Raw genomic sequence first — 27,977 nt, forward strand, 5'->3', positions numbered from 1 at the left:
GACAAAATGATGTGCAGAAGTCACACAGTGACTCTCACCAGTTGAAATCTCATTTCTCTTTCTTCTTGTGCAGCATAAGCGAGTTCAGCCCACACGGTGGGCATAAATGTTAAGTGCCTCTTAGCTTGAAAACTCATCAAGAGTAGGAAGGCCTGTGGGGTAGCAATCCGATTAACTGATGTAACCTTTGACCTGTAGGCGACCACATCTCTACAGGAAGTCCATAATTTTGAGTTTTAATAACACATAAAAGACTGCACACAGTTTTCAGTTACAGATGAATGGGTAAATGTGCTTGTGTCCTCAACTGGCACTATATCGAGCCAAGCCATAACGAAGGCAGTTTTGACAGTAACCTGGTGCCCCTCAATTCCTTTAGCATTGTTGCACTGTGGAGGATTTGTAACACAGAGTTACACATCACACTTGATTAAAATCTCATTATAAAATGGTTACTAACAAGAGGGCAACTACATCAAACAATTAGCAGCACATAGAGGAAATGGTTTTATTGTAGATTGGAGACTTGTGAACTCAGATCAGACATTTTCCACCTGCACCTACTATGAACAAATTTAGTATTAAAGTCATGAAATGGCCACCTTTAACAATCACATATCACAGGTAATAGTGGACAAAATCCAGTTATTATTAATCCAAGCTCTGTTTCTTTTACTCTGTTGGTTCACATGTTCCAGACCAGAGGTTTTCCACTGGGCCACATGCCATCAGACTTTTCCATAGGCCAAGGATTCCCCACATCACACTGCATACATATTGTCATTTACACTTATCCTAACATGACCACTAACAATACTATATCCGTTTTTTTTTTCGTGATTCATCTGATTGTTTTATTCATGCCTTTTCCCATTTCTTATTTTTCTCATGCATATATTTTTTAGCCACTAACCCTTATTCCTTATTCCAGGTTCTTTGCATGATTTTTTACACATTTTTTGACATATTACTGGTTAATGAACCAACTGCATTGCTGAACTAGATTTTTTCCCTGCCCCATAGACAAACCTGGTTATGATCATTAATAAAAAGTACAATTTTTCTTTCTTGATTTGCCTCATTTGCAAACATCTTCAACTTAAATTTTAACTTTTATGCAATTTTTTTCTAAAGTCACCTGAAATATCATGTTTCATTAAAAATCAATATCCATGAATAGCTACAATTTAAAAAAAAGACAAAATATAAACACTGCTATTGACTAAAAGAAAATTTAAAGTCTGTTTTTTCGTTACACAATTTATAAATGATGATCACATTCATAATTCTTTAATTTTCTGAATTCTTTTATTGCTCAACAAACTTCATTCTGAAATCAGTGGAGAATGACGTTCTTCTACAAATACATCAGTCACACTGGCACCACTTTTCCACCCATGTATCCAACCTGCTAAGGCTAAAATGCTATAGTCTGCAGTTTTCCTGATTCAAGTGGAAGTCAGCATAATGTGGACAACCTATATTTTATACACACGAAGGTAGCTCCACATGCACATAAAATTATATGCAGTTCATAGAATTGGTTCTATCTGTTGATTATCCCTGGATTTTTGCAAAGTACTTTGCATTGTAGCTATTTATTTAAAAGAATGCCATAAATATACTTGACTTGTTTTGCATCAGTGTGTGTGCTCGGGCCATATTTTATAGTCTTAATTCATGGGTTCACAGACACCTGGGGAATTTGGGAGCGCAAATAAAAAATATGATTACACTTCACTAGATCAGCTGCCTTTTTGTTCTTTAGTATCCCAAGAGAAAAATAAACGAGAGAAGATGGATTTGGCTGCTGGTAGGCTGTGCATCGTGCTTTTGTGGGTTATACTTTTATAGGGTAGGGCAGAGAAGCTGGTATCTTTTCAGCTTAGAGGTTCAACTCAGTGTTACAGAGAAATGATGAGCTAAAATAGCCCTAATGAGATCACTGAGTCCAGGGTTGCATTGTCTCTAGGGAATGACCACCAGCAAAAATAGTCCTGATAAGTCAAGGCAATTGTTGGAACAGAGTCACTTATGAACTCTGAAGCAAACACGGTAGTGCCAAAGGAGACATTTATCAAGAGCACAAGGGAGAAAGGGAAGCGGCTTAATTAATTCAGATTTAATTAATGCATTGTGTGGTCTATTAATTACAATATTGCTTTTTTTAAGAGTTGCATTCCACCCACATTTAAAGGGTATAAATCTCAAATGATGTTAATGCCAGACATAGTGGTTAATGTTAATAATGACACGATACACACATAACAAAACAATGTGAAGAGTCTGTTTGGCTCCAGATTTGAGCTCAGGGTGAAGGCACAGATGGTCCATCCTGCAGCGCCTCATTATCCAAGTATCAGGTTGACTTGATGTCACTTCTCAGAGCTCAAGGCGCCTTACATGATGTATATCTCTGTGAAAATGGTTAAAATAACAGTGTTGTTACTGACAGGAGGGAATACAAGTCTTCCAGTATTTAGCCTGTTGGGAGGGCATCCAGCTGAGAGGAAACTTGAAGCTAGGTTTTCAGTAAACAACAAGCAAAAACATGGCATTTTTGGATATAGGATCCACCTAGTGTAAATATATGTATCTTTTTGTTCTACATAGACACTGTCTTTGGACGGCTGGTAGAAGTGTAGTTAGCTGTCACCAAAGTTGTCTCGAAACAAAGTAAACCAAGGTTTGAGTGTTAACAGCGACAAACAAAGAGTAGTCAAACTCCCGAACAAAGAGCCTGGAAACTTTTGTTGTCAGCTGTCAGCAGTGTGAAAACTTGAGCAACCTGAAATCCGCTCCTACTTCGATAAACACAAGTGGTATGTGAAATTGAGCCGAAGTGCAATTTTTAAACCTCAGTCCCACCTGGGCCACGTGTTACTACCCAGCAATAAATCCTCTGCACATCAGGAGCATGATTACAGTCTTCAGTTGCTGCATGGACTGACAGTTCTATCTACTAAGAATGATTGGTCATTTTCAATAAATTTGATATAAATGTGATATGACAGAATATCATCAAACTTCCCCAAAATAAGCCTGAAGGTTTGGATATGATCCAATACCTTCTCTGCCATTGCTGCTGTCAGAAAGTCCTATTCATCTTCTTTTTCATTTTCTCTTGTAACTGGAAGCTGTCAAGGACTGGGAGCTTTGCCTTGCAGTTTGCTGGGCTAGATTTATAATTGGACCCTGTCAACAGTGTCCAGTGCAACTCAAGTGCAACGTTTGTTATGGCAGCTACTGTGTACTGATTTCAACACATGCCAGCTGCAAGATGGTTTGTGTGTCATTAATGCATAACTATTGGTAAGTGCAGACACAACGTGTGCATCCACAAGCTTGTGGATGGAATGAAAAATCATCTAAAGGCAATCAAAAGAGAGTGAGCGCAAATGAAGTCAGATTTTTCCAGGCACTGTAAAGCTCTAGAGTTGCTGCCTATTTACAGGGAATCTTAGGTATCTGTATACATACTATATTCACAGCTGAGCAGCTATCCCTGCAGGTGGGCTCAATGAATACCACGGCTGTGTTGTAGAAATCTGTCTTGCTGACATTTTAATTGAATGTGAGAACAGTAAAAATACCACGCATGTTCAGGATTTTGCATTTTTTTTCTCCATACACTCCCCTTTGGACGTATGTCTGATTCTACCAGACAAATTTCTTAATCTACCAGATTTGTAATTCTTATCTGACTGTGCAGCAGTGCTCATGGCACCAAAATTAACCCTACTTGGAATAAAATTCAGTCATTCTGTCCTGCCCTGCTGTGTAGTGCAGTATCTTTGTGGGTGTTCTTTTCATCAACACTGGTTCTCCAGGTAAGTGGTACAGAGAGAGGTTCATGACTGGGCTTGTCAGCTTGTCAGAGGAAAGTGCTCTGCTGGGGAAAGCACCTGACATCTGGAGGACCTCTGTGATTAGATTGCCCTAGCAAGAAGCAGGACAATGTTCCCACATGATTTGGATAAATAGAACTTTTGATCCCATTAGGAGTAGATTGTGAGCAGGGTTAAAAAAAAAGTTGAGGACTGCCTTCTAAGCATAATTTAAATCTCTAGTGACAAAAACACTGACTTCTTAAATAAAACAGAAAACATTAAAACAGTTAATCCTGCAAATTGCAAATTGCACGAGACGTTAATATAATGATAGACCAAAATTTCCGAAATGGATTAAAAACAAACAAACATGCACACAACAGTAAGTATTCAAAAATGTGAGTTTGGAGGGTAATGAAGACGTGCAGAGCATATTCACTCCAGCGCAACCCAGGAGAGGGAGACAAAGCTCTTCTGCACTCACATCGATACAGCTGGACTTCTGACTTCCCTTATTAATGTGGCTATTTTGGAGTAATTCAACTATATTTGAATGTATATTTAATAAAGACTGCTAGTCTGCTTTTGGCGTGTTTAAACGAAGTAATTTGCTCACATATCTTATTGCAAGTTCTGCTGGGGACATACGCAAAGTCACGTCTAATACATAAATAGCACCACATTCTTTTACTAAATGAAACTGAACGTTTATCTGACGCGACATTCTTTTTCCGCCCAGAATGACACAAACCACGTCCATTTAAAACCTGGCTAACGCGTTCCGGAGGAGAGATATCGACCAATTGGCTGAGTGGAGGGCGTGGCTCTCCTTACTCCAGCTAGGCAGGAGTATGAAGTTTGGGCTATCAGTGCACAGCTACTGTGAGAGAATGGTGCACCTCAGTGCTCACAGGTGCGTGATATTATCCAACTCGGATTTTGTACTCTTGCAACTTTAACCGAGGTACGCGGTTTACAAGGTTGCATGCACAAAGTTGAAGGTGTTTCCTCTGCAGTTAAACTCTCCAAATGGCTTGGATTATTCACCCGCATCTGCACGGGACTGGCGCCGCTCTGATTCTGCTCGCAGTGATTCTGACAGGTGATGTGGTTGCACAGGTTTTTGACAGCTATGGATTATCATATGCTTTGAGGGCTGAGCTGTCAGAAGACACGATATTGGTTGCCAATAATGGGATACGCGTGCCTTTCGGGAGATCAGTCTTCATTGATCCCATCAACGATTTGGTTATCCAAGTTCAGCCCGGTGATAGATGCAGCATAACAGTCCTAGACAACGATCCTTTGTCTCAAAGGCCTGGACACCTGTCTCCGAAAAAGTTTCCGTGTGAATTTGGTCCCAATGACGTGAAGTATTCTCACTTTGGATCTCGGAGTCCCCCGAAGGATAGAGTGAGGTTACAACTCAGGTACGACACGCAAACGGATACAATTATAATACCTTTTATGATGGAGGTGGAGGTTATTTTTACGCAGCTGGAGGTGCTGACGAAAAACATGCCGCTCACTGTTGAAAAACTGCTCGGCACAAGTAATCCCATCGATAAGAAAATTTTAGAATTCACCTATGATAGAAGTGCGCATCAGTGCAAAATAGCTTCCCTCTCCAGTGGCAATGTGCTGCCCAGGTATGGAAAACTTGTGGATGAAGAGAGCCTCGGAACAATGGTGGACTGTGATGAGTTTATTAAAATGAACACCCGTTATCAGCACACTTTCGCTTTGAAGTCACCTAACAGAGATTACATTCCGATGGTTGTGGAATTACATGATAAAGAAGGCAATTTGTTCAAGCAGGAATTTTTCCAGATTCTGGTCAGAATCAAAGAGGGAGAAGACAACATACCTCCTAAACCCAGCTTTGTTGCCATGATGATGATGGAAGTAGATCAGTTTGTAATGACAGCAATAACCACGGATATGCTGGCTGCAGAGGATGTTGAGTCTAATCCAGATGAATTAATCTTCAATATTACATCTCCTCTGTCCTTTGAGGAAGGCTACATAGTAAGCACTGATGATAGGAATTTGCCAATAACCTCATTTTACCAAGGAGACCTCAAAGAGCTGAAAATTGCCTACAAGCCCCCTGCTGTGGATTCGGACACTGAGAGGATTTTTCAGATTGAGTTTGAGGTTGTGGATGGAGAGGGAGCTGTGTCAGATCCTTTTGCTTTCATGATTGTTGTAAAGCCTATGAACACGCTGGCCCCTGTGGTTACTAGGAATACTGGACAATTGCTGTATGAGGGTCAGTCCAGGCCTCTGTCCAGTTCACAGAATCTGGAAATCAGTGATGAGGATAATTTAGAGAAAGTCAAAATGACTGTTATTGATGGCCTGAGGCATGGTGAATTGACTGTTCTGGGCTCCAGGAGGAAATTTTTCACCCCAGCTGACCTTGATGCTGGTGTAGTCATTTATCAACATGATGGCAGTGACACGTACAGTGACAATATTGTTTTCAGAATGACAGATGGCACAAATGAGGTGGAGTTTCTGTTTCCTATTACTGTTGTGCCAACAGATGACGAGCCTCCCATTATAAATGCCAACACTGGTTTGGTTTTATTCAAAAACCAAATGATGCCTATCACCTCTCTTATGCTCAGTGCAGCAGACATCGACTCAGAGGATTCCACAATTAAATTCACAATCGAGCCTCCTTTTTCCACACTGGGACAGGTGATGCTGCGTCAGTCTGAGGCCCCAGAAGACCCATCAACCTGGAAGTTTAATACAGAGGACGAAATGTATGAGAAAGTAGTGACTGAATGGCTGCAGCAGGATATTACTGATGGCAAACTGTTTTACAAGCACATTGGACCTCACAGTACCAGCACAATCATGGATCAGTTTGTGTTTACGGTTCAAGATGACAATGACCCACCAAATCAATCAGGTCAAAGCTCATTTGTCATCAAAATTCTCCCTGTTGACGACCTTCCACCTGAACTGTACCCTGGGGCGACGCTGCAAATGACTGTGCATGAGTATCAGCTTACTTACTTCCGAAAGAAATTCCTCCGTTACACTGACCTCGATTCAGACGATCGTGATCTCAAATATACAGTCGTGCAGCCACCGACAGACACAGATGAGAACAGCCCTGTTGTACTGGGAGCTTTGGTATTGACTGAAAATCCAAACACCGAAGTCACAACTTTCACTCAGGCTCAAATCAATCACCACAAAATAGCTTACAAACCACCTGATCTTGAGCTTGGAATTACCACTCATGTTTTGCAGTTTAGATATACTGTTGAGGATGTTTCTGGGAATACTGTAGAAGGGGTTTTCACTATATTTTTAAAGCCTGTGGACAACAAGCCGCCTCAAATAAAGAACTCTGGATTTACTGTGCTTGAGCGTGGCAGACATATCCTTACGAGTGCTGAGCTGGACACCTCTGACACAGACACGGAAAACAAAAAGATAACCTTCACTTTAACTCAGCCACCACTGCATGGTCAGGTCCAGTTTACATTCACTGATATGACCAAAGGAAATGCTTTCACTCTAGAGGATATTGCAAATGGCCTAATTTCATACATTCATAATGGAGATGAATCAACAGTGGATTCCATACAAATAGATGTCAGCGATGGGGTGCACATAGTCCCGATTACTATAAAGATCAATGTGAAGCCAATTGATGATGAGGCTCCAACTATAAGTCTTCCTGCTGGCACAATTGGCTCCTACATAGATGTACTGGAAAATGGAGCAACAGAAATCACGAGTAATGTCATTCAAGGAAGAGATGAGGACACAGATGACCTCAGATTAACCTTCATAGTTGAAGACCCGCCGTTATTGGGTGAAATCCTGGTTAGAGGTGTTTCATCGGGCACATTCACCCAAGCTGATATTATTAATGGCTTTGTGGTCTATGCTCACACAAGTGGGGAGATAGGCTCGAGCACAAAGGAGGACTTTTTCAATCTCACTTTGACAGACATGTCTGATGAGTGGACTGTGGGAGGAAATAAGATCACAGGTGTCAGAGTGCATGTCACAATTCTTCCTCTGGACAGCCAGGCTCCAGAGGTCTTTGTGGGGCCGCAGTTCACTGTTGTTGAGGGAGAGAAGAATGTCATTCAGATTCTCCACATAAGCGCAGATGATGTCGACACCCCCAGCGATGACCTTCTATGTACAATCATCGTACAGCCGACTTCAGGGTATGTGGAAAATATTTCCCCAGCCCCAGGCTCAGAGAAATCCAGGTCTGGAACAGCTATTAGTGCTTTCACCATCAAGGACATCAAACAGAATCACATTTATTATGTTCAAAGCATTCACAAAGGAGTCGAGCCAGTAGAAGACAGGTTTACATTCAGATGCTCTGATGGCATCAATTTCTCTGAAAGGCACTTTTTCCCCATCTCCATAATCCCCTCTAATGATGAAAAGCCAGAGATTTACATGAGAGAGTTTGTGGTTATGGAGGGCATGAACATAGTTATTGACACTCCCATTCTGAATGGTGCTGATGCTGATCTCCCCTCTGATCATCTGATATTCATCATCAGCAAACCCCCCAAGCATGGATTTATTCTCAATCAGCTCACTACTGGCACCGTCCCCGTGTCTAACTTTACCTTGGATCAGATCAGGGAGGCCTCCAGCTACGTGTATGAGCATGATGACTCGGAGACCACAGAGGACAGCTTTGATATTGTTCTTACAGATGGAAAGTTCGTTGCGGAGAAAACAGTCATTGTTATGATTATCCCTGTGGACGACGAAACCCCAAGGATGGCAATCAATGATGGCCTTGAAATAGAGATAGGTGATGTGAAAGTCATTAACAGCGATGTTTTAAAAGCTACTGATCTGGACTCTGAGGATAGCACGCTAACCTATATAATTCGATACGGACCCGGTCAAGGGTATTTGCAAAGAGCGACGCCTTCGGGGACGTTGCAAAATATCACAGTTGGAATGAATATTACACAAAGCGAGGTGGATCAGGGTCTGATTGTGTACATCCACAATGGACAAGAGGGAATTCGAGACCTCATCAAGTTTGATGTGACTGATGGCATCAACCCTTTGATTGACAGATACTTCTATGTTACAATCGGCAGCATAGACATGGTTTTCCCTGATGTGGTCAGTAAAGGTGTATCTCTTAAAGAGGGTGGCAGGGTTACTTTGACAACAGACCTCCTCAGTACCAGTGACCTCAACAGTCCAGATGAACACTTAGTTTTCACAATCACCCGAGCACCAGTGAGAGGACACCTGGAGTGCACAGACACACCTGGGATGCCCATCTCATCCTTTACACAGCTCCAGCTGGCTGGCAACAAAATCTACTACATTCACACATCGGACGATGAAGTGAAAATGGATAGCTTTGAATTTGAAGTGACTGATGGCTATAATCCCGTGTTCCGCACTTTCCGCATCTCCATCGCTGATGTGGATAATAAAAAGCCTGTACTGACGGTACACAGTCTGGCAGTGACTGAGGGAGAAAACAAACTCATCACACCTTTCGAGCTAACAGTTGAAGACAGGGACACCGTTGACCGTCTCCTGAAATTCACAGTCACTCAGATTCCAGTTCATGGTCGCCTGCTCTTTAACAACACCCGGCCTGTCACCTCATTCACAAAGCAGGACTTGAATGAGAACTTGATCAGCTACAGGCACGATGGCACAGAGAGTACAGAGGACAGTTTCTCCTTCACTGTCACCGATGGCACTCACACAGACTTCTATGTCTTCCCCGATACTGTATTTGAGACCCGAAAGCCTCAAATGATGAAGATTGCCATTCTCTCCGTGGATAATGGTGTACCACAGGTTCTGGTTAATAAAGGTGCCCCAACACTGCGGGTTCTGGAGACAGGCCACTTAGGCTTTGTGATCACTAGTAAGACCCTGAAAGCAGAGGACAGAGACAGCATTCAGGACTCTGTGACCTTTAGGATTACTGTAGCCCCAGAACATGGCTACCTTATCAACCATGCCAGAGGAAATGCAACTATCAACAGCTTCACGCAAGGTAAGAAGGCTGCTCTTTAAAACTTTTCAGTCCTGTGACATTCTGATGGATTTGCAATCTACTGCAGTAAAACTCACATAGAAGACTTTTCAAAATATTCGGAGCAGTCCGATGTGAATTTAATCTTACCCTGGTTTTACTTAGACTTTTAAATGGCCTTACTCCAATGGTCTTAAAAATCATAAACTTTTTGTTTTCACTCTAGAGAGCGCCTGTTTACAGAAAGAAGTATGCTAGTGCCTCAGGCTGACTAGTTCTCTCTGGAGGAGAGCATTTTTCAAACAGTGCCTAAAACATTTCACTTCGGAGGCAACTTACGGTGGTTTGTGCTTTACCAGAGGAATATAACAGTAGACAAGAGAATTACAGACGTGATGATAAATAATGTGAACATGCAAACATGTCAGAGGGAGGGAGATGTGGTATTCTAGCTCCCAGCAAATCACTGGCTTTGTAAATAACATGGTGCAGTACAGACGTTACATTTCAAACAGACCAGAGGGGTGTCTTGGTAATGGTAAATATCAGGATAGCAGCCACAGTCAATATCCACGTATTCCCTGCTTTTATTTGCTAAGCCACTGTGAGATGCTTTCCCCTAGAGGCCTGTTCAATATTTCAAGAGTTCTCACAAGAGTAAACAGACAGTTAATAAAGACACTATCTCCTGGGCATTTGAAAGTTTAGGCTACACATTTGTATGCATCTGTCCCTTTGAAGGGAGCTATTCTGACATAAAATATTGAACGCAGCAAGTGTGGAAACTTTGCAGTTTTTAGTGCTATAAGGAAGCCTGTCTAGCACCACGCTATCAAGATGGCAAGCAGACAGACTGCTGTGATGGCATCCCACGAGTCAAGCTGGTCTTAATGTCCGGCATCATTCAAGAGTCTTATTTGTTTACAGCCCTTTCAGGCAGTTCTTTTTGCTCGGATTCCCCTGGTGCTGTCAGCGTGCACATTTAGGCACACAGGCACAAAGACACTGACAAGTAGATAGGAACAAACTGAACATGTTTTGTTAGTTGTTTTTGCCAAATAGCTGATGCAAAATTTTGTGAGCAAGATTTTGCTTGTACTTATGTAAATGTGCTCTTTTTCAGCTGAAATTGACGACATGAGCATATGCTATATTCTGAGGGATGGGGTCAACGCGACAAACGACATCTTTCATTTCTCCATTGAGGACAGCGGTAAGTTCCTCAATTTAAACATCCACTCTTGGAGTTATATTGAGTGATAGCCTTTAAATCTGAAATGAGTCTGTGACACGCTCACTTTTGAGGATGATACAGTGAATTTGTCACACTGTTGCTGTTTAATAAATTCAGATTTCTCTAAGAAAGGAAAGGCTTGAATCCACTCAACAATGTGCCTAATTAGGCAGAATTACAAATCAAAAGGCATCTGCAAAGATTGCAGAGATTTCCATTATTTCAGCTTAAGTAAGTGAGATAACAGGCATGCAGTGAAATAGAAGGAAAGATGTACTGTTTCTAGATAGCTTTTGTTTATGCTCTGGTGAATTTCATTCCACCAGCATTTCGGAGAAAAAAGGAATGTTAGATCTTTTACGCCTATTAAAATTTTATTCAAATATTCATTAGTATATTCATTAGTTTGTCCTACTGCAAATGATGCCATAGGTAGGTCAGTCTTAGCATCTAACCGTAGTCGCTCATTATTTTTTAGAAAGTAATGATTGATTTAGCCAGTTACTAATTAGTAGAGCTGTAGATATGTAATCAGACGCAGGCTCTGTGAATGGTTTGAGGTAATCATGCCGGTGTTGCCGATTAGCAGAAGCAGTGTGCCTGACAGTGTGTCCTTTCTGCTATCCTTCAGCTGTGATGAGTGAGCACAAAGGACGGCTCTAATAGGGGCCCTCTTTTCCCACAAGCACCTCAGTGAGCTCCCATTCTCATTTCTCATTTTCCGTGCCTTCGGTTTGATATTTGACAGGTTAAAATCAATCTCAACAGGTGGATGGGGTGCTGATAAGAGATGACTCAAATGCAGGAGCTGGTACTGAATATCGGCAGTTGAGCCCATGCAGATTTTTTTGTTGCTGAGTGAGGGCTCAGTCCCTTATTATTGTCTCACTTGGGCTTTCTTTTTTTGTTTTGTTTTAATGGATCTCTAAGGGCCTCTCTCCCTCTTTGTCACTTTCTTTCTCTGTGTACCTTGCTTGATGCTTGATGACACACATATCCCCACACTGGTAGTTTATCTTCCAGACTGGCAATTAGATTCACTCCTTTCAGCGCTCACTGCGAGACTTCAAAACAGCTTTTGTCTTATTCCGTCCTCAATCATAGTTATGTCCTCAAACAAAACAAAGCATAAAATGGCAACTATCAGATACAGTGCACCTCTCTAAAAAGTCATTCTTTGATATGAAAATTGTACTTTATAGTGGCACCTAAAGAGCTTAACAAATTGATGAATGATCTCATTGGATGGCCGATCCACAAGGACTCACCACGTACTGCAGTGCAGTTTTTGAGGCAATCAGTGAAGATTTTTTTTTTTAATAAGATTTAAGCTGGGCTGGTGGCTGCCCTAAATCCCTAGACAGAGCCTGCAGCTCTTTGAACAGCCGTGTTGTGGAGGAGCTGAATGCTGTACACTGGCACACAGCTGCACTATGTCATGTTCAGCAGTGGAAAACATTCTCTTTCTCGCTTCAAGTTCATTGGGAAATTTACCAAATGCACTTGGCAATGCTGTGAGTGTGAAAAGTTGCTTTTCATGTTGCAGCTGTTCAGTGAGATTCCACGGGTTTATGCCAATAGTTGTGACGAACTGTGAATGTAGTCACATTTTCGAGTATGCGCCTGCTGCTGACTGCTGATTACCATAATTTGTGTGCTTAAGAGTGCTGGTCATTGTTTAAACAGCACATGTGCAGAACTATTGGATTTATTTATTTACTGTTTTTCCCTCTTCCAGGTGAGGTCATGTATTGGGTTTTAGTACACCACACAAAGGCCTATAGGATTTCTTCTGGTTCCATTGTCAGTCCAAACATAAAGTGACTGTCTGCACTTATTACAGGGCAGTACACTAATTTACTCCCGGCATGTATTCTCACAAAGGAGGATGAATGGAAAGTGCAAAGCCGTTCATTGTGCTCCATCTAAATACTTATGGCAGTCTCACTTCTAACCACAAGCTTGCTTTAATTGTAGAAGCTGACGTCATAGTTTTCCTGATAGATGGGTTGTCTTGTTAACCAGGGTACAGTGTTGGATTTTAATCTGAGCTGCCAGAGCTTCAGTTCCTCTTTGCAACAATGTATTTGCTGACTTCCACATGTTTCTAATAGTAAATGGTGAGTTCAGAGCCCAAATGTGAAACTGTGCTAGACCTGACTCGCTCTCATCCATTGTATAGCACAGCTGTATTAGAGTATCGACTAAAGTAATGACCTGTGCTTTAAGCAGGCAGATATTTTGTTTACCTTGATTAATTATGCTTGTGCAATTTAGGCGGTTTCACTTGATTAACTCGGCCACATAAAGAGAGGAGATGGGCTTTTTACTACAAGTAAAAACAACTGGGCCACATCCCAAAGTGCTTAGCATTTTTAATTAGTGAATAGAGTTTCTTACAAAGTAAAACTTTTAATCCTGTTAGTGTATAAAAAACAGAATAATATTGAATTTACTTCCAAATTATGCTGCATTTTATGTGCAGTGGTCTACAAATGATTTGTGCATTTTATTTTATCTGATTTCCTTTCCTCTTGAATTTCTTTAGCGTCTTAAAGTTGATACTGCCATGTTTTAAAGCTGCATTTAAGGTGTTTTTGCCAAAAAGGAGACCACAGGATGAATGTTACCAGTGATGCTTGTGTATAATTTTTTTGTCATCCTTGTCAGAGCTTTAAATTAATCATTCCAAATGACTAAATTCACACATTTTAACTTGTAGAGGTGTCTGCTGTTTTGAAGAAACTGTTGCCCAAATGGAATGTTGATTTTTTTCTGGGGGGTGGGCTGGGGGGGTTGTATCTGTGTGCCTGTATGTGTGCTGCCCTTGTTATTCTAACTCAGTTAATTGTTGTGTTTTGATGGACTCCAGCTCTCCCCTTGTCTCCTAGGGATTCAGTTGCATTCAGGTGAGCTTACCTGAGCACACACGAGCCCTCGCATTCCCAGGCAGTTGTTTATGGAGCTGATTCCCTGTCTGCTTCCAGCCAGTCAATCAACCTCACAAATGTTCTTAATGACAGACACAATGTAGTACTCTTTGTTTTTTATTCCAGGCGCTCAGCGCATTTTTATTTTTTATTTTTATTTAAGTGAGCTACAAAAAGGCAGCAAAAGATCATTAATAGTTTGGGAAAAGAAATGTATTTTTAAGGTCAAACTCTGCAGGCATGCACAAAATATCCATGTTTTTTCCTCATTTGACTAATGAGACTCGTTCGCTGTAAGAAGCATAGAGTATGTAAGTCAATAATTTCTAGTGAAATGGGTCAGCAGTGAAAAGAAAAATAGAATCACTTTCTGTCTGGAACACATTTTCTCACATGGAAAGAGACAATAGGGTGCATGTCTGCAGAGCCCACCTCAACAAGCGTGTTTTGTTTGTTATTTCTGCTTCGTGTAACAAGATAAGTTCAGGTCACCGTGCATACCACGACCTAATAAATCCTCCAAACCATTTTTCACCTGCAGTAACATCTGATATGTATGTTGTCACCATAACTTCCATGTTATCGGTGTGTAATCTCTTGTGACAATGGGTGCATACTCCATCTTCTTTGTCTCCCCTCCTAATTCCAGGCTTGGGGGGGGGGGGGGGATTATCTTACTCCCCATTGCGTGCTAGAGTACAACAAAAGTAAGTGTAGAACATGCACTCACATGCAGTTGTGAGGTTAGTATAGCTATATGCTATAATATCCCCATCACCGCATAGGAGATGACTCTGCAGTTTTGCAGCGTTTCTAGCCTGCTATTAATGAAACTGTCTCTTCTATACTTTCTTGTGGGGTATAACATTCCTCTGTCCTTGGGACCAGGTATGAATCATATTCATAAAGTATGCTTTAAGCTTCAGCAAATTACATAGCTGGTCTCGTTGTAGTGATAGTTTAAAGGGCTTTCAGGGTGTTCGGTTTTCTTCACAGGCCAGCTGTGCTGCAGACAATAAAATAGGTGAAGTCGTTTTATTGTTATGGAAAAACCATTTAGTGATAAAACATCTGGGCTTTGATTACAGAGCTGTTCCTGAGGCACAGCTGCTTCACTTTGGGGCTGAAAAACTGAATTACAGAATGGATTTAGGCTAATCATTTTAGTTGGAGAGTGATTTGCGTCTCTTACCGGTCCCTTATGTCGTCAGCAGCTAACTTTGTGTTATAATTTTCTCACTAGTCTGCATTGCAGTTATATTTGCAATGTTTACCACCCAGCAGCAGCCTTCTCTATTCAGCACAGCATAACAAGGTGTATGTGCAAGTTTGCTTTCCTTTAATGTGTGTGTGAAGAGTAGAGACGACTTAAATGAAAGCATATCCGCAAAGAGCTGCTGCGACTAACCAAACAGATGAAAAACCTGTGCTCATCTGTGAGGGGATCAAACATTCGCTGTTATCTAGCAGTCTTGAGCCAGCGAAATGCTTTTTAAAAAAAATTTAAAATACTTTTATTGATGATGAAAAGATGATAATAGAATTCTCCAAGGCAGGAACGCCTGAATATGTTTCAAGAGGTTTCATTGTTCTGAAATGATTTAGTCACTGAATAAGCCAATGAATTCTCTTTTTTTTAAAATTCAGATTTCTTTGCCCAAGTCTGTTGGATCACTTTCAGGCCGTCTGTTAGTGCTGTGCCTCCTTTTTTCCATTGCAGTCCATTTTGCTCCTGAGTGCAGATTACAGCTCCGTATTTACAATCCATATTTAGTCCAAAAGGCAAATTCTGCTGCCTGAAATGCATCAGAAAAAGAGAACACCAAATCCATTAATGATAGATAATGATTTGGAGCAGCCGTGACAATATCACATTTATTTTTCATTGTGGCGTTTGTGCTGATTACAGCAAAGAATGTGGGTGATTTGTTGCTTAAACATCTAGGGAACTTACTGATTTATTCTGATCTGCTTTAATTTTCCCATTAGAAAACAGAAGGGAAAAACCCTGTTTGATGACTTTGCTCTCTCTGTCTTCATGTGCTGCCAAAGTGTATGTTGCCAAGGTTAACAAAACAAAGGCAAATTCCCAAAAGTATAGAAACCTCAGGCCCAGGCTTGTTCTCCAAATGATGATGTGTGTCGTCATTACTGCCTTAGGTTATCAGTCTAGCAGAACTGAGATTCCTCTGGTGAAAATCCCCATTATGTGGAAAAAAGGGTTAAAGTTTGTGTCATCGGGTTTTAGGACGGCCCCAGACAAATTGAGTCATACTTAAAATAAATATAACAGGGGCAGAACAAAAAGGAAATAAACTTTAGATCAAATTAAACTATTCAGGAATTTATTTTGCATTATTATGTCACAATATAAAATATCACTTTCTTTTCATGCTCTGTGATGTGTCCTGTGTGATTTTTGGCCTCATGAAATCGCCCGATGGGACTGTTTTGACAAACAGCAGGGAATCTGAGTGTTTGTGATGCTACAGTTGCTGCTGTAACAACTCTCTTTTCACAGGAGTAGAGCTTTTGTTCACTTTTGAAAAATCACTCTGGATAATGTGTTTCTGGCCCCTGAATCCCAGCAGTGGACCAGAGCTGCTCCTCTCCGCCCTGCCGCATGATAAGCCACTGACAGCTGGGCTGAGGCTGTAGTGTGTCACAACTCTCTCCAGCTATACTTGAGTTTCATGATTGGAGCCCTTTGCACGCTGCACCTCCTTTGTACACATTTTTCATGCACGTTCACACTCGCGTACACAAAGCATTGACCGTCTTTCCATCACTGGGCCAGCTGTCTGATTTCATAATCAGAGATGAGGCTGGCACTGCTAAAATGTTTCATCAAGATGCTTGGCATCAGCTACAGTTTAATTGATAACGGCTTTGTCTTTGATTTCAAGCTGTTGTCTCTTTTGATTAGAGTGCTGTGATGTAGAGCAGAAACAACACCATCTTCTTTTATTGTGATATCATCAGCATATTATTGAGGAGGGACAGAGGGGTTCAAGTTAGGGGTGCGAATACATCACGGATTGGTTGCACTGGTGATAGACAGATTAATAGATGAAGTCAGGCAGGAGTCTCTTTGGACTATATTGTTTGCAGATGAGATTGTAATTTGTAGCGAGAGTTAGGGCTGTTCGATATAACGATATATATCGGATGACGATATAAAAACGTCTATCGTTTCATTTTACGCTATCGTTTGTTTCGTGGTGTCACAAAATAAACTATTTACGGCAATATGTTTCTCATGGTTTTGATGGTCACTGTAGTGGCTATATTAATTTCTTAAAGTTCTCTCTTTCTCTTATATTTAATATAACTACACTACGGACGGACAAGCGCCTGTTTTTATGCGTTGTGGTTAGCAACAACGACGGTAACACCATCGCGTGTCCACTTGTTTATGTTCCACATAAACCTTTCACAATAAAGCTCAACAACGACGGTATGTGGTTAGCAACAACGACGGTAACACCATCGCGTGTCCGCTTGTTTATGTTCCACATAAACCTTTCACAATAAAGCTCAAGATCCTGTTGAGATTTTTCAAAATAAATTGAATCATGTGAAAGAGCAGATTGTTTACAGATGAGAAGTAAAAAAGCCGGCAGGTGCTAAAAAATAAACCTTAGACTCAAAAGTTAGAACAGGCTTTTCCCCGCAGCACGCCGTGTAATAAATGTTCACAAAAAAAACGGCGGCCATTACAACTTATGTCTAAAAATGTATAGTTTCATACATCGGTTAAAACACTGGACACTTCCTGGAAACACTTCCCGCAAGACGAGCTGCCCGAGATTCACAGAATTTACAGAAAATGTTACATTTTTGTGATTTATATCGTTATCGGACGATAGATGTCTTATATCGGGATATGAGATTTTGGTCATATCGCACAGGCCTAGCAAGAGTAGTGGCACGGTGGAACTGAGCCTGCGGAGGTGGAGGTATGTTCTGGAGAGAAGAGGAATGAAAAGTAGTAGATGCAAGACAGAATACATATGTGTGAATGAGAGCGAGAGAGACGGATGTAACAGTGACGCTACAAGGAGTAGAAATAATGAACGTGGATGAGTTTAAATAGGTGAGGTCAGCTATCCAAATCAGACCATGTACACGAGAGGTGAAGAAGAGCGTATTGGCATGGTGGAGTGACTGGAGATGAGTGTCAGCTGTGATTTGTGATGGTTAGAAGCAACAGTGAAAAGGATGGTCTGATGGTAGATGTTTGGTTTAGAGACAGTGGCACTAATGAAAAGACAGGAGGCCAAGCTTTGGAAATGAGTGCATCAGAGGGACAGCTCAGGTCGAGTGGTTTGAAAACAAAGTTTGAGAGGCAAGGCTGAGATAGTTTGGACAGGTGCAGGGGAGTGATAGTGGATGTATTGGACACAATATGTTGAATATGGAACCACCAGGCAGGAGGCAAAGTGGAAGACCACAGAGAAGATTCAAGGATGTAGTAGAAGGAGGACGTGCAGAGCGTTGGTGTGACACAAGAGGATATTAGGGACAGGGTGAGGAGGAGGCAGATCACCCGAAAGAAGAAGAAGAAGAAGAAGTTTAGTATACAAATATGCAAGGGAAATATATACAGTAGAGAGGAACTGAAGATGATACGCATTTAGACACAGACTCACTTGAGAAGGTTTTTATTTTCACACATGGTAGGAGTGTGTCTCTGGGCTCTCGTCTCATGAAAGGTGCTGATGAAACCTTTTGGGGATTCTGATCAAGCTCCCACTCACCATCACCTCCTTTCTATAAGTGTAGCCTGATACTCAGGATATGAGGAGTCATCGTGTGGAGAAATGGATTGGGAGGTGGGTAGTCATAGGAGATGAAAGATTGAAGTGCTTTGTTGGTCCCTGTATTGGTGAGGGCAAGGCGTCAAGCTGCTTCCTGTCGCCTGTAGCGACGGCATGAATGTGCTGATGTGCACTTCACTCTCTAAACACTGCCTGTGTTGACAAGGTGCGAGAGCGCAAATGTAGTAGGTAAACTCTGTATGAATTCAGCTGGATCGACATATGAATATAAATGATTTAGAGTTTGCTATAGATTTGATTAGCCGTGAAGAAATGCTATGTAGTCAGTAAGTATCAAGCTTCTCTCCATTTCAAGGAATGTATGACAGCCTCAAACTACGGTTATTTAATTCAGAGAACATTCCTGTCGCTCACTTCATCTATTCTCTTATATTTTTTTACAGAGCTGAAGGCAGTGCATGTCAGTATTTTTTCACTACTGGTCAAGTAATACGTCCCACCAAAAGTTGCATTTGATATGTGAATCAATTCTTAGTTATTTGTCTTACATTGCATTTTCTAAAATTTGTTTTGGCTTATATCAGTTTGAGAAGCACAAAAATAATTCAAAGACAGCCGTGGAAATGTCCAGCACTCAGATGAACCCTTCCCCCCATTAAGAAAACTCAGGAATGTCTTGCTGCCAGAAATTAACTAGACCATGCATGGGCTTATCTTGGTTTTCCAGCACATGAGCTTGGAGTGAAGTGAAGAGTTACATATTAGCAAGAAAATGGGACAAGAGACAGAAATAAAGGCCAAAGGAAGCAAGTTGAGACAACTGAGCAGTCTGGTAAAGAGGTTGCATTTTACTGCTTATTTTTTCAGGCGACTGGCCAAAGCCACTACCCTCGCCACCAAACATTACTTCAAATGTGATCAGTGGTTAATAAGTCATATGTATGAGCAGAACATTTGGTGCGATTAAAGCTTCGAAACATCAGGTGCAGATTTAATTTCAACTTTAAAAAGAGGTGATAATGTTTTAAAGGATATTCAGTGTGACTGTTAAATTTAACAAAGCAATCTGAAGGTAAGAATGACATTTCTGCTCTCTTGTAACTCCAACATTCATCTCTTGTCCTTCATGTCTAATAGTTTTCATTCTGAGAAATATTCAGATTCATTACATCGCATTACTTTATTCCATTCCATGGGATGCCAGGTAATTGTGCTCCCTACAACACAGTGGTCTCTGAAGAGAATCAATTTAAATGATAGTATTATGCAATGTGGTATACTCCGAATAGAAGTCTTGCAGCACAGAACTCATCCATGCAACGACAAGAGTGTATCTGACTTTGTACCAGAAGTTGGTTTTCATATCATAAGGTTCACTGTCGCCAACAAAGATTTCCAGAAGCTATTTTGACAATGATTCAAAGGCCAGAAAAAAAAAAAAAACAAACATTTGATTGCCTAAATTAAATATTGCAGGCATCCTTAGAAGTACTCTTCTTTTAACATGCCAGCAAATATTTTTGAACCCAGAGCTTGTTCTGCTGCACAGACTAATCTTCAGTCCAATATTAAAAGGAGAAGACAATAACAACACTAAGTCCTTAGACATTTTCTTCGCTCTTTTCATGAATGCAGAACAGCACGCTTATCTTTAAAATGCAGGTTTGCACAGTTCTACTCAATGGCTTCTTTTCATCCATCATAAACAAAGGGCCAACAGTTATTTAACACTTCTTTAGGAATTACCATTTCAGCTTTTTAGGGAGCATTTCGCTCCAAGGCAAACGCTTTACTACATGCGAGGATTTGCAAGTAACAACTGTGAAATGCAGCTGAAACATGTTGTTATAGCCGAAGCCAATGGAGGCCGGCCCAACAGACTCGAGAAATGCCCGGCTTTATTAGTATGGAGCGCATGAGTCTGGGGGACTGGGATGGGTTTTTTTATTCTGTGGTCTCACGCTGCTGCTTTCAGCAAACAGTCCACCATTATTCGGTCTGACAAGAGAGCAAACACTGAGCATTCAAGGGTCAAGAAAAAGCATGCCCCCCCTCTCTTTGTCAACTCCTGTCTTCCTGCATCCTTATGTTTCTTTGTTTTCCCTCCCATATTCGCACTTAGCCTTGTGCCTCCTTGTTATTTCGCTACCTTTGTTCTTCTGTTCAGTTGCCAGCAGTATTTGAGAATTGGGATACATTTTGCATATGCACCTGTAACAATGTAAGCTCAGGCAGACACGTTTTGTTCTGCCTGAGGTTCTTTCCTCTGAAATGACTTAAAAATGTTTATTTATTAGCTAAGATATGCTCAAAAGGCATGTTATTCTTGTATTCTTTACAGCATGCTATTTGGAAAGGTGTTTTTTTTTCAATAAGTCCATATAAACAAAACTCAAAGGGTTGCTAAAAAATTTTTTGGCACCAGCTTCACTTCACGCAGCTTTTTTCAGCAGGTCACAGAAGATTTGCACATCTACCTCAGCAGCTTATGCGCCACGGTGTTCATACTGTACATAATTGACTGGTAATGAGCAAAGAACTCCTGATCTGAAATCCACTGTGACCTTAACTTGTGAATGTTGAAAAAAAAGCCCTGTAGTTGCTAATTCAGCCTTTTGTTGTAACTTCCCTTGCTATTGAGAGTTCAGGCTTTTGCTCCGTAAACCGTGTGGCTGACTGTTAATTAAGACACTCGAGGCCACGTCCTCTTCGACAGGCTGGAATGCTATTCAAGGGCAATCAATGAATACTTTGTCTGAGCTCACCTATACAATCAAAATATACAAAGCCCTCAGAAGAGGCTTTGATACCTCTTTTGGAAAGAGATATCCTTCAGAAATGTGATGCACTTTAAATGCCCTGTGTATTAACTTTCATGGTTAAATCTTTAAACATTTGTTAAATCTTTATATATTGAAATTTATAACTTAAAATCTATGTTGATCGTGATCTTGTTAAGTACTGTATTTTCATCAAATATAAGAAAAATATAGAAAATATTAGCCGTAAAGCCATGATAGAGGTCCTGGGCAATGGTATAGCTCACCCATATGCTGAAAGACTACTGCAGCAGCCTGGGTGTCCTCACTTTCCTGTCTGTTTTACTTTCCTGTCAACATGGCTAAACACAAAAAGTACCTCTAAAAATATAGAAATAAGTCCTCACCTTGAGTGCTTGGCACAATGCCCCATGTTGTAAAATCGCAAAGTGCAGACATGCACTGCAGAGTTGGCTCATGCTGCTTCTTAAGATTTCTGGAAATATTCTAATTGAACTAATATTTCCTCCCAAGGCTAATAGGATTGAATATAAAAAGCCTGAATGTTTTCATTTGCAGTATGAGATGTCAGTGGTTTGTAAATTTTAGAAACGGTACATTTGTCAATTGTCAGGATAACTGGAAATTGGAGCTGCCCATGCAAGTCTATACTCTTAACTTGATAACTCTTTAAATGTTTTGGTAAATAATTTATGAACTTACATATTTGAGACTAATAAACCTTTAAATGATGGTGATAATTTGCTAACATTTCATTTGTAAGATGGATGTTAGATTTTAATTAATTGTCAACATAACTTCCAACATATAAATGTATAAATGATCTGAATTTATACAGGCGGATTTGTGACTTTGAAACTGGAAATGCAGTAGACGTTTTACGACGGATGTTTTTATTTCATAAATGTATTCTCACCAGTTATTCTCATGTATCTTTGTGATATCTGCACCCACAAATGACATCATTTGTGGCTGTGTGTGAAGACACTGGAGTGTGAAGAAGATTCCCAGGGAATGGGTGACCTTTCCCTACAGTCACATTGAACTGTACTTCCTCTGCCACATTTCTTTCCTGGGGATGAATAAAGGAGCCTCGTCTGAAATAGGAGCTCTGGGAATTGCTCATTGCCTTTTTACACATGCGAGTGGCTCACTGTGCAGTTTCCACAACAACCTGGTGCTGCAATTAGGAATCAAAAAGTGTAAACAGGATGACTGCTTAAAAGGATCCTTAGTGTCAAGAACAGGGTAGAAGAGAGTATTGAAATCATGATGTTAAGTGTTTTGAATTTCATTCTGCAGATGCTGGGTAGAACATTTTTTTTAATTTTCTGATTCTTGTGAGGAGCTGATAATTTGATTCTGTTTTGATTTTGTAAAATGTTTTATGAACCTAAAAAAAATGCCTTTAAGTGTAATCCAATCATAGCCAACATAGTTATAGTTGTCACCCCATAAAGTCTCAGAGCAGAGATGTAATGCAGTAAGGAGACATTGACTTTAAGGACAGGTAATTCTAACTGCTACACTTCAAATTTGGAAAGAGCTCTGAGAATTTAATCACCTTTGGGTTCAGATGTTAATCTTGAAGAACTTTCCCTACTGAGAGCAAAGCATTGCTTGCTTTAAGCCTTGCATGGCTCTCTGACCTGGCACCTTTGTACAAAAGCACCTCTCGCCTTTCTTTCAACATTCACAAATCTTGCCCCAGAGTGACCACCGTGTGTTGGAGTGGACACAGAGGCAACAGCAGCCAGAAGGGACGCTGCTGGAGTGGCCAGATTTATGGCAGACCAGTTCCCTGAAAGTCTGTGCTTATAGAAAAGGGTTTAGGACCTGTGAAATCATAACCATTCTAAATCTTTCAAGCCATGGCAAGCTCCCCACTCGTTACTGTGCATACAAGGCTTAGGGAGATTAGACCTTATCGCTCTCTCTCTCTTTCTCTACTCTGCCATGTGCTTTTTTTCCTTCAACAGGATTATTAAATCCCTTTTCCCTTAATTGGAGAGGTGAAAAGTATGCTGGTATTGTCTCACACACTATGGACCTCAAGGCAAAGGTCATTTTATAGGAGAAGATTATATAACATGTTTGCAGAAATTAACCATTGCTGTTTCTTTGAAAGAAAATTAGGTATTGATTTGTCTCATGACTTATATGTTCTCAAAGGCGATATTGCCTCCGTTATGCAAATTCATTAAAGACGATTATACTAAAATTGCTAAAACCCTGGATGCATAAAATCGATTACACACTAGAGACCCTAAATAGCATGATTACATCTGTGAGGACACATTGGATCCTGATGAAATTTTAACCTACCTGTAAGATTGAGAAAGCAACCCAAATTATTCAAAGCAATTTTCAGTGTAACATGAATATTCACCAAATGTAGCCAATTACCTCAAAGCTTGATGGCAGCCTGATCATTAGATGGGGTGTCTTGCTAATGATCCACATGTTGAATAGACAGACTGATTAACACTTACGGACATTTTTTTGATGCTAATTAAAAGATGGCACGAACAGTAGTTGGGTTTTTTTTTTTAATTGTTTTTTTTTCTTTCTTCTTTTTGCTGCTGGTGATTTAAGAAAAATAGGACTGCATGATAATGTTTTAGAGGCGCTGATTAATAGTATGAACGAATTTGGTTTAGCAAATTGCTTTAGGAGACTTTATGTCTTGCACTGCAGGTATGGAAACATCATTTTGTTATCCACACCAGTGCAAACAAATGAAGTGTAGAAAAACATTATCTGTGCAACACTGAAGCAGAGTTTGTCGTTGGAAACATCTGCATATGAAATACATTTGAACTCATTCCTTGAATATCTATTTCTTGGCTTTTCTCCAACATATAAATGCATAAAAGTCAAATAAAATGTTATTCTGCACTGAAACATGCTCTGCCTTCAGTCTCTGATAGCTGTACAGAGCTGTGAAGTTATACTTTACAAGTTCTTTCATGCATTTATTAATAAATTAAAAATAAATAAATAAATTGAAAAGCTCTTGTGGCTTTTTCTTGTAGTGGAGTCTAATTGCACTCGAAAGCTTTGAAACACAACAAACCAAAACACTTAAATTACTGTGCAGGTTTGGTGCACAATTAGTTATTGAGCTATGCAGTGCTGAAATGTGCAGAATGAAAGAGAAGGAGGATTGATTAGCACAGACTGTCTGTGTTGACGTTTCATGTTCCCCATGTCCCTTTTGGAGTTCTCTCAGGTCCTTTGGCTTCTTCTTCCAAAATCTGCATCTTAGATTATAAATTAGCCACGTGCATGTAAGATAGACACAGCTGGTGCTTAAATATACAGAATAAAATGCCTTATGAATATGAGTGAAAAGGTGAATGTGGCTTATAGTGTAAATTGCTCAGCAACACCTCAAAAGCACTGTATAAATGCCAGTCTATTCCATTACATGACAGTGAATTTAGAGTACATGTATTTTTAGATACATTTTGTCTTTTGAGTCTAAAAGGATTCATCAGTTAGTCCCAGTTTATCCTTCATAATCAGCGCAGTGCAACTCTGTGGGCAAAGAGCCGCCTATCTGTCTGCCTGGCTGAATCCATGGGGCACTCTGGCCTGCAATGCTTGACGGTGACCAAATAAGGGCTGACTGCAACATGTATGCAGGGAGGAGACCATTTTGTAAGTTGGCACAGTGCAGCCTCTCACATTCTTTGGCCCCACTCAAAAGGCTTCTGTCCTTCATCGCGCATCCACTATGTGAACGGACAGCAGCTACATGAACTGTACAAGAGGGTTTGTCAGATGGTTCATGTATGAGGTTGGCTGTAGTTAAGTGCTTGTTTGCAGAGTCTGACAGTTATCTCTAATATTTAGAGTGACATCCGCTGCCAGCGCTTAAAGGCATAGCGTGAAACTAACAAAGACAGAGCAAAGGCAGTTTGTCAATCCGGTGAATTCATTAAGATTATCCAGGAAAAATAAGGATAATGTGGAAACATGGTGTAATATTAAATCTAAGACTAGCACTGCGGAGCAGACCCAAACATAAGTGATTCAGATATTCACTAAATTCTGTCTCACTACTGTGAGACCAAGTTAAAGATTAACTTGGATGTTTTCCTTTGGGCCTCTTTGAAGTGGAATTAGTCCAACCCCTGCTTATCTTAATTAGAAAGAAATCTAGGGGAGTGAAGTGGTCTTCTGGAAATGAGCACCTCCACTCCCTGAAGCCCATACTAAAGCTTAACAAGACCTTGAGGAACACTAAACTTAACGTTTTCTAATGTCATTCTGGGACTCTACCTATAATATACTCTGGTATAAACTGTGAACATAAATATTTTTCTTCTGATGTTTGAGAGTGCGGGTCAGTGCTGTGTCGTCCTCGGTCTCTTATGGATAGGGAAAGGGAATAATTAATAGAGCTTATTCATGTTTGTGAATGACGTTGAAGGTGAACAGGTGTTTAATGGGAGTGATCCTGAAATCGAAGGGAAGAAAATTCTCCTTGAGGCTCGGTTTGTTGTGTAGGCACTTTTTTGAGTGTCATGTGAATACTTATGCAAAACAGAACATGAATTGGTGTGCATCTGACTATATTCTGTTCCACTCTCTATCTGAATATTTTAGTGTGCAAATAATCTGTTGCCTTCATTTTCTATACCTACATAGACTCTATCTAATGTAAGGTTCAGATAAACAAATGGTGGCAGAAGAATAGCCAAAACCTCTGCTTCCATTGCTTCCGTGGAGAACAGGCGCCACAGCTCAGAGATCACACACACAGTGTTTATTGGTGGCATGAGTGACATGCTGCTGGCTTTAATCCAAATAGTGTAGGGAAGCCCTGTCATACATAGGTCGCCTGTCTCCAGAAGAATAATGCGGAACACACAGGAAGCAGAAAGCCTACACTGTGGTAGACCTCAAGAATGTGCGTCAGGTTCCCATAGGATGTTGTACTGTCACTTAATAAAAGTTATGTGTTACACATGTAATATTTGATGTATGTTGCCAGCAATATTTTTCTTTAAAAGCATGTTTTCTCTGCACACAGAATTTTATATTTTAAATGATGTTGTTTTTTGTACTGCTAGTGTACTGAGAAGCATAACAGAGCTGAACAGCTTGATTTTATTAGTTCAAATTTAACGCCACACTGACTTCCCAAACAGCTTTTCACTCTGGAATTGTCATTTGTGTCTTGAGATCAGTGATGGAAATTTTGTCATAATGCGGTGCAAATGTTTTGCACTTACCTTGTGAGCTATTTGATCTTGTCATCAGCACCGGTGGCTTTGCCTACTAAAACAGAAAAGTGACACAATGACATGGTGCCTGAGCAGACAAACGAGTGAATGCTAGCATTGAAAAATGATTAAATGTTATTACACTGCCAGATAGACCTTTTGATCAATATTAGGTAGCTGCAATTTTCATATTTAAGTATAATTTAAACACAGAGGGAAATCCACAGTATTTGAAAGTATAAACTTTTAAAACGTGATTCTGAATCAGAACGAGGTGAGAAACAGCCATGCTTTGAAGTTGTGTGTCAACTAGATATGCCTGTTGTCAAACAGAGAAATAAATACTCTGTTATGGGCAGAGAAAATCTGCTTTCTACTCAAGGTTCACAGTTCAGTCCTTTCCATCTGGATCTGTAATTTTAAGGAACCTCGGCATCTGTCTTGTTTTGTCTTCTGTCTTCTTTCGGATTTTACTGCATTCTTTATCTTCTTAGCTTTAAACACCCTGTCTGGTTGAAAACATCAAAGTAAATCAGTGTGTTCATTATATTTTAATGACATAAATAATACAACGAGTTTTCTATGAGATGAGGGGAAAAGAAATCTTTTTTGCTACTTGTCCTCATGCATCACACTGACTTTTTATACTTTCAAGCAGTTAATGCCCATCAAATGGGTATTTAACACATGGGTATTAAAGGCCTGGTGTTGCTCAGTGCGAGAAAACATGTACAATAACACCCAAAGTAACAGGTGCAGAGAATATTTAATATGTGCGCGCACCCACTCGAGCATGCACAGAGTCACCGAACCTCATAATGCATGCACCCTCACACATAATAAAACACCCAGGGTGAATGTATATAGGTTTTACCCTTCACAGTTAGGAAGGAAATGGACACAGCAGAGTGGTCTGCTGGACGTGACAGATTTACTGGCTGTACCGACGAGAATGGGGAGGAGCTGAGACTCTCAGTTGTGCCTAACATCTGCAAAGGCAGCACTTTAAAATCTCTGAACAATGTCCCGGCACCCTCCTGACAATTTCACTTTTATTTCACTACTTTCTGAACTGCCAAATGTTCTGTGGCTCATGCATCTCCATCTCACCATCCTCAACCATTACAGCACCAGCCAGACAATTTAACTGTGCAGTCTGGTGGATGCAT

At 40.5% G+C, this 27,977-nt stretch overlaps 1 protein-coding gene across 2 annotated transcripts in view; it reads left to right on the plus strand.

The window, feature by feature from the left end:
- The first annotated feature begins 4,676 nt into the window (after nucleotides 1-4,676).
- The window catches only part of LOC146503660 (FRAS1-related extracellular matrix protein 2-like), a 52,687-nt gene continuing 29,386 nt past the window's right edge, over nucleotides 4,677-27,977 (plus strand). For both annotated transcript variants that reach the window (XM_085184809.1, XM_085184810.1), the window contains exons 1-2: nucleotides 4,677-9,870; nucleotides 10,973-11,062. In XM_085184809.1, coding sequence (XP_085040935.1) covers nucleotides 4,860-9,870; nucleotides 10,973-11,062 — 5,101 coding nt within the window. In that variant the 5' untranslated portion in view covers nucleotides 4,677-4,859. The remainder of the gene's footprint in view (nucleotides 9,871-10,972; nucleotides 11,063-27,977) is intronic.

This window comes from Neolamprologus multifasciatus, chromosome 14, assembly GCF_963576455.1.
Source record: "Neolamprologus multifasciatus chromosome 14, fNeoMul1.2, whole genome shotgun sequence".
In the NCBI taxonomy this organism is placed as follows: Eukaryota; Metazoa; Chordata; class Actinopteri; order Cichliformes; family Cichlidae; genus Neolamprologus; species Neolamprologus multifasciatus.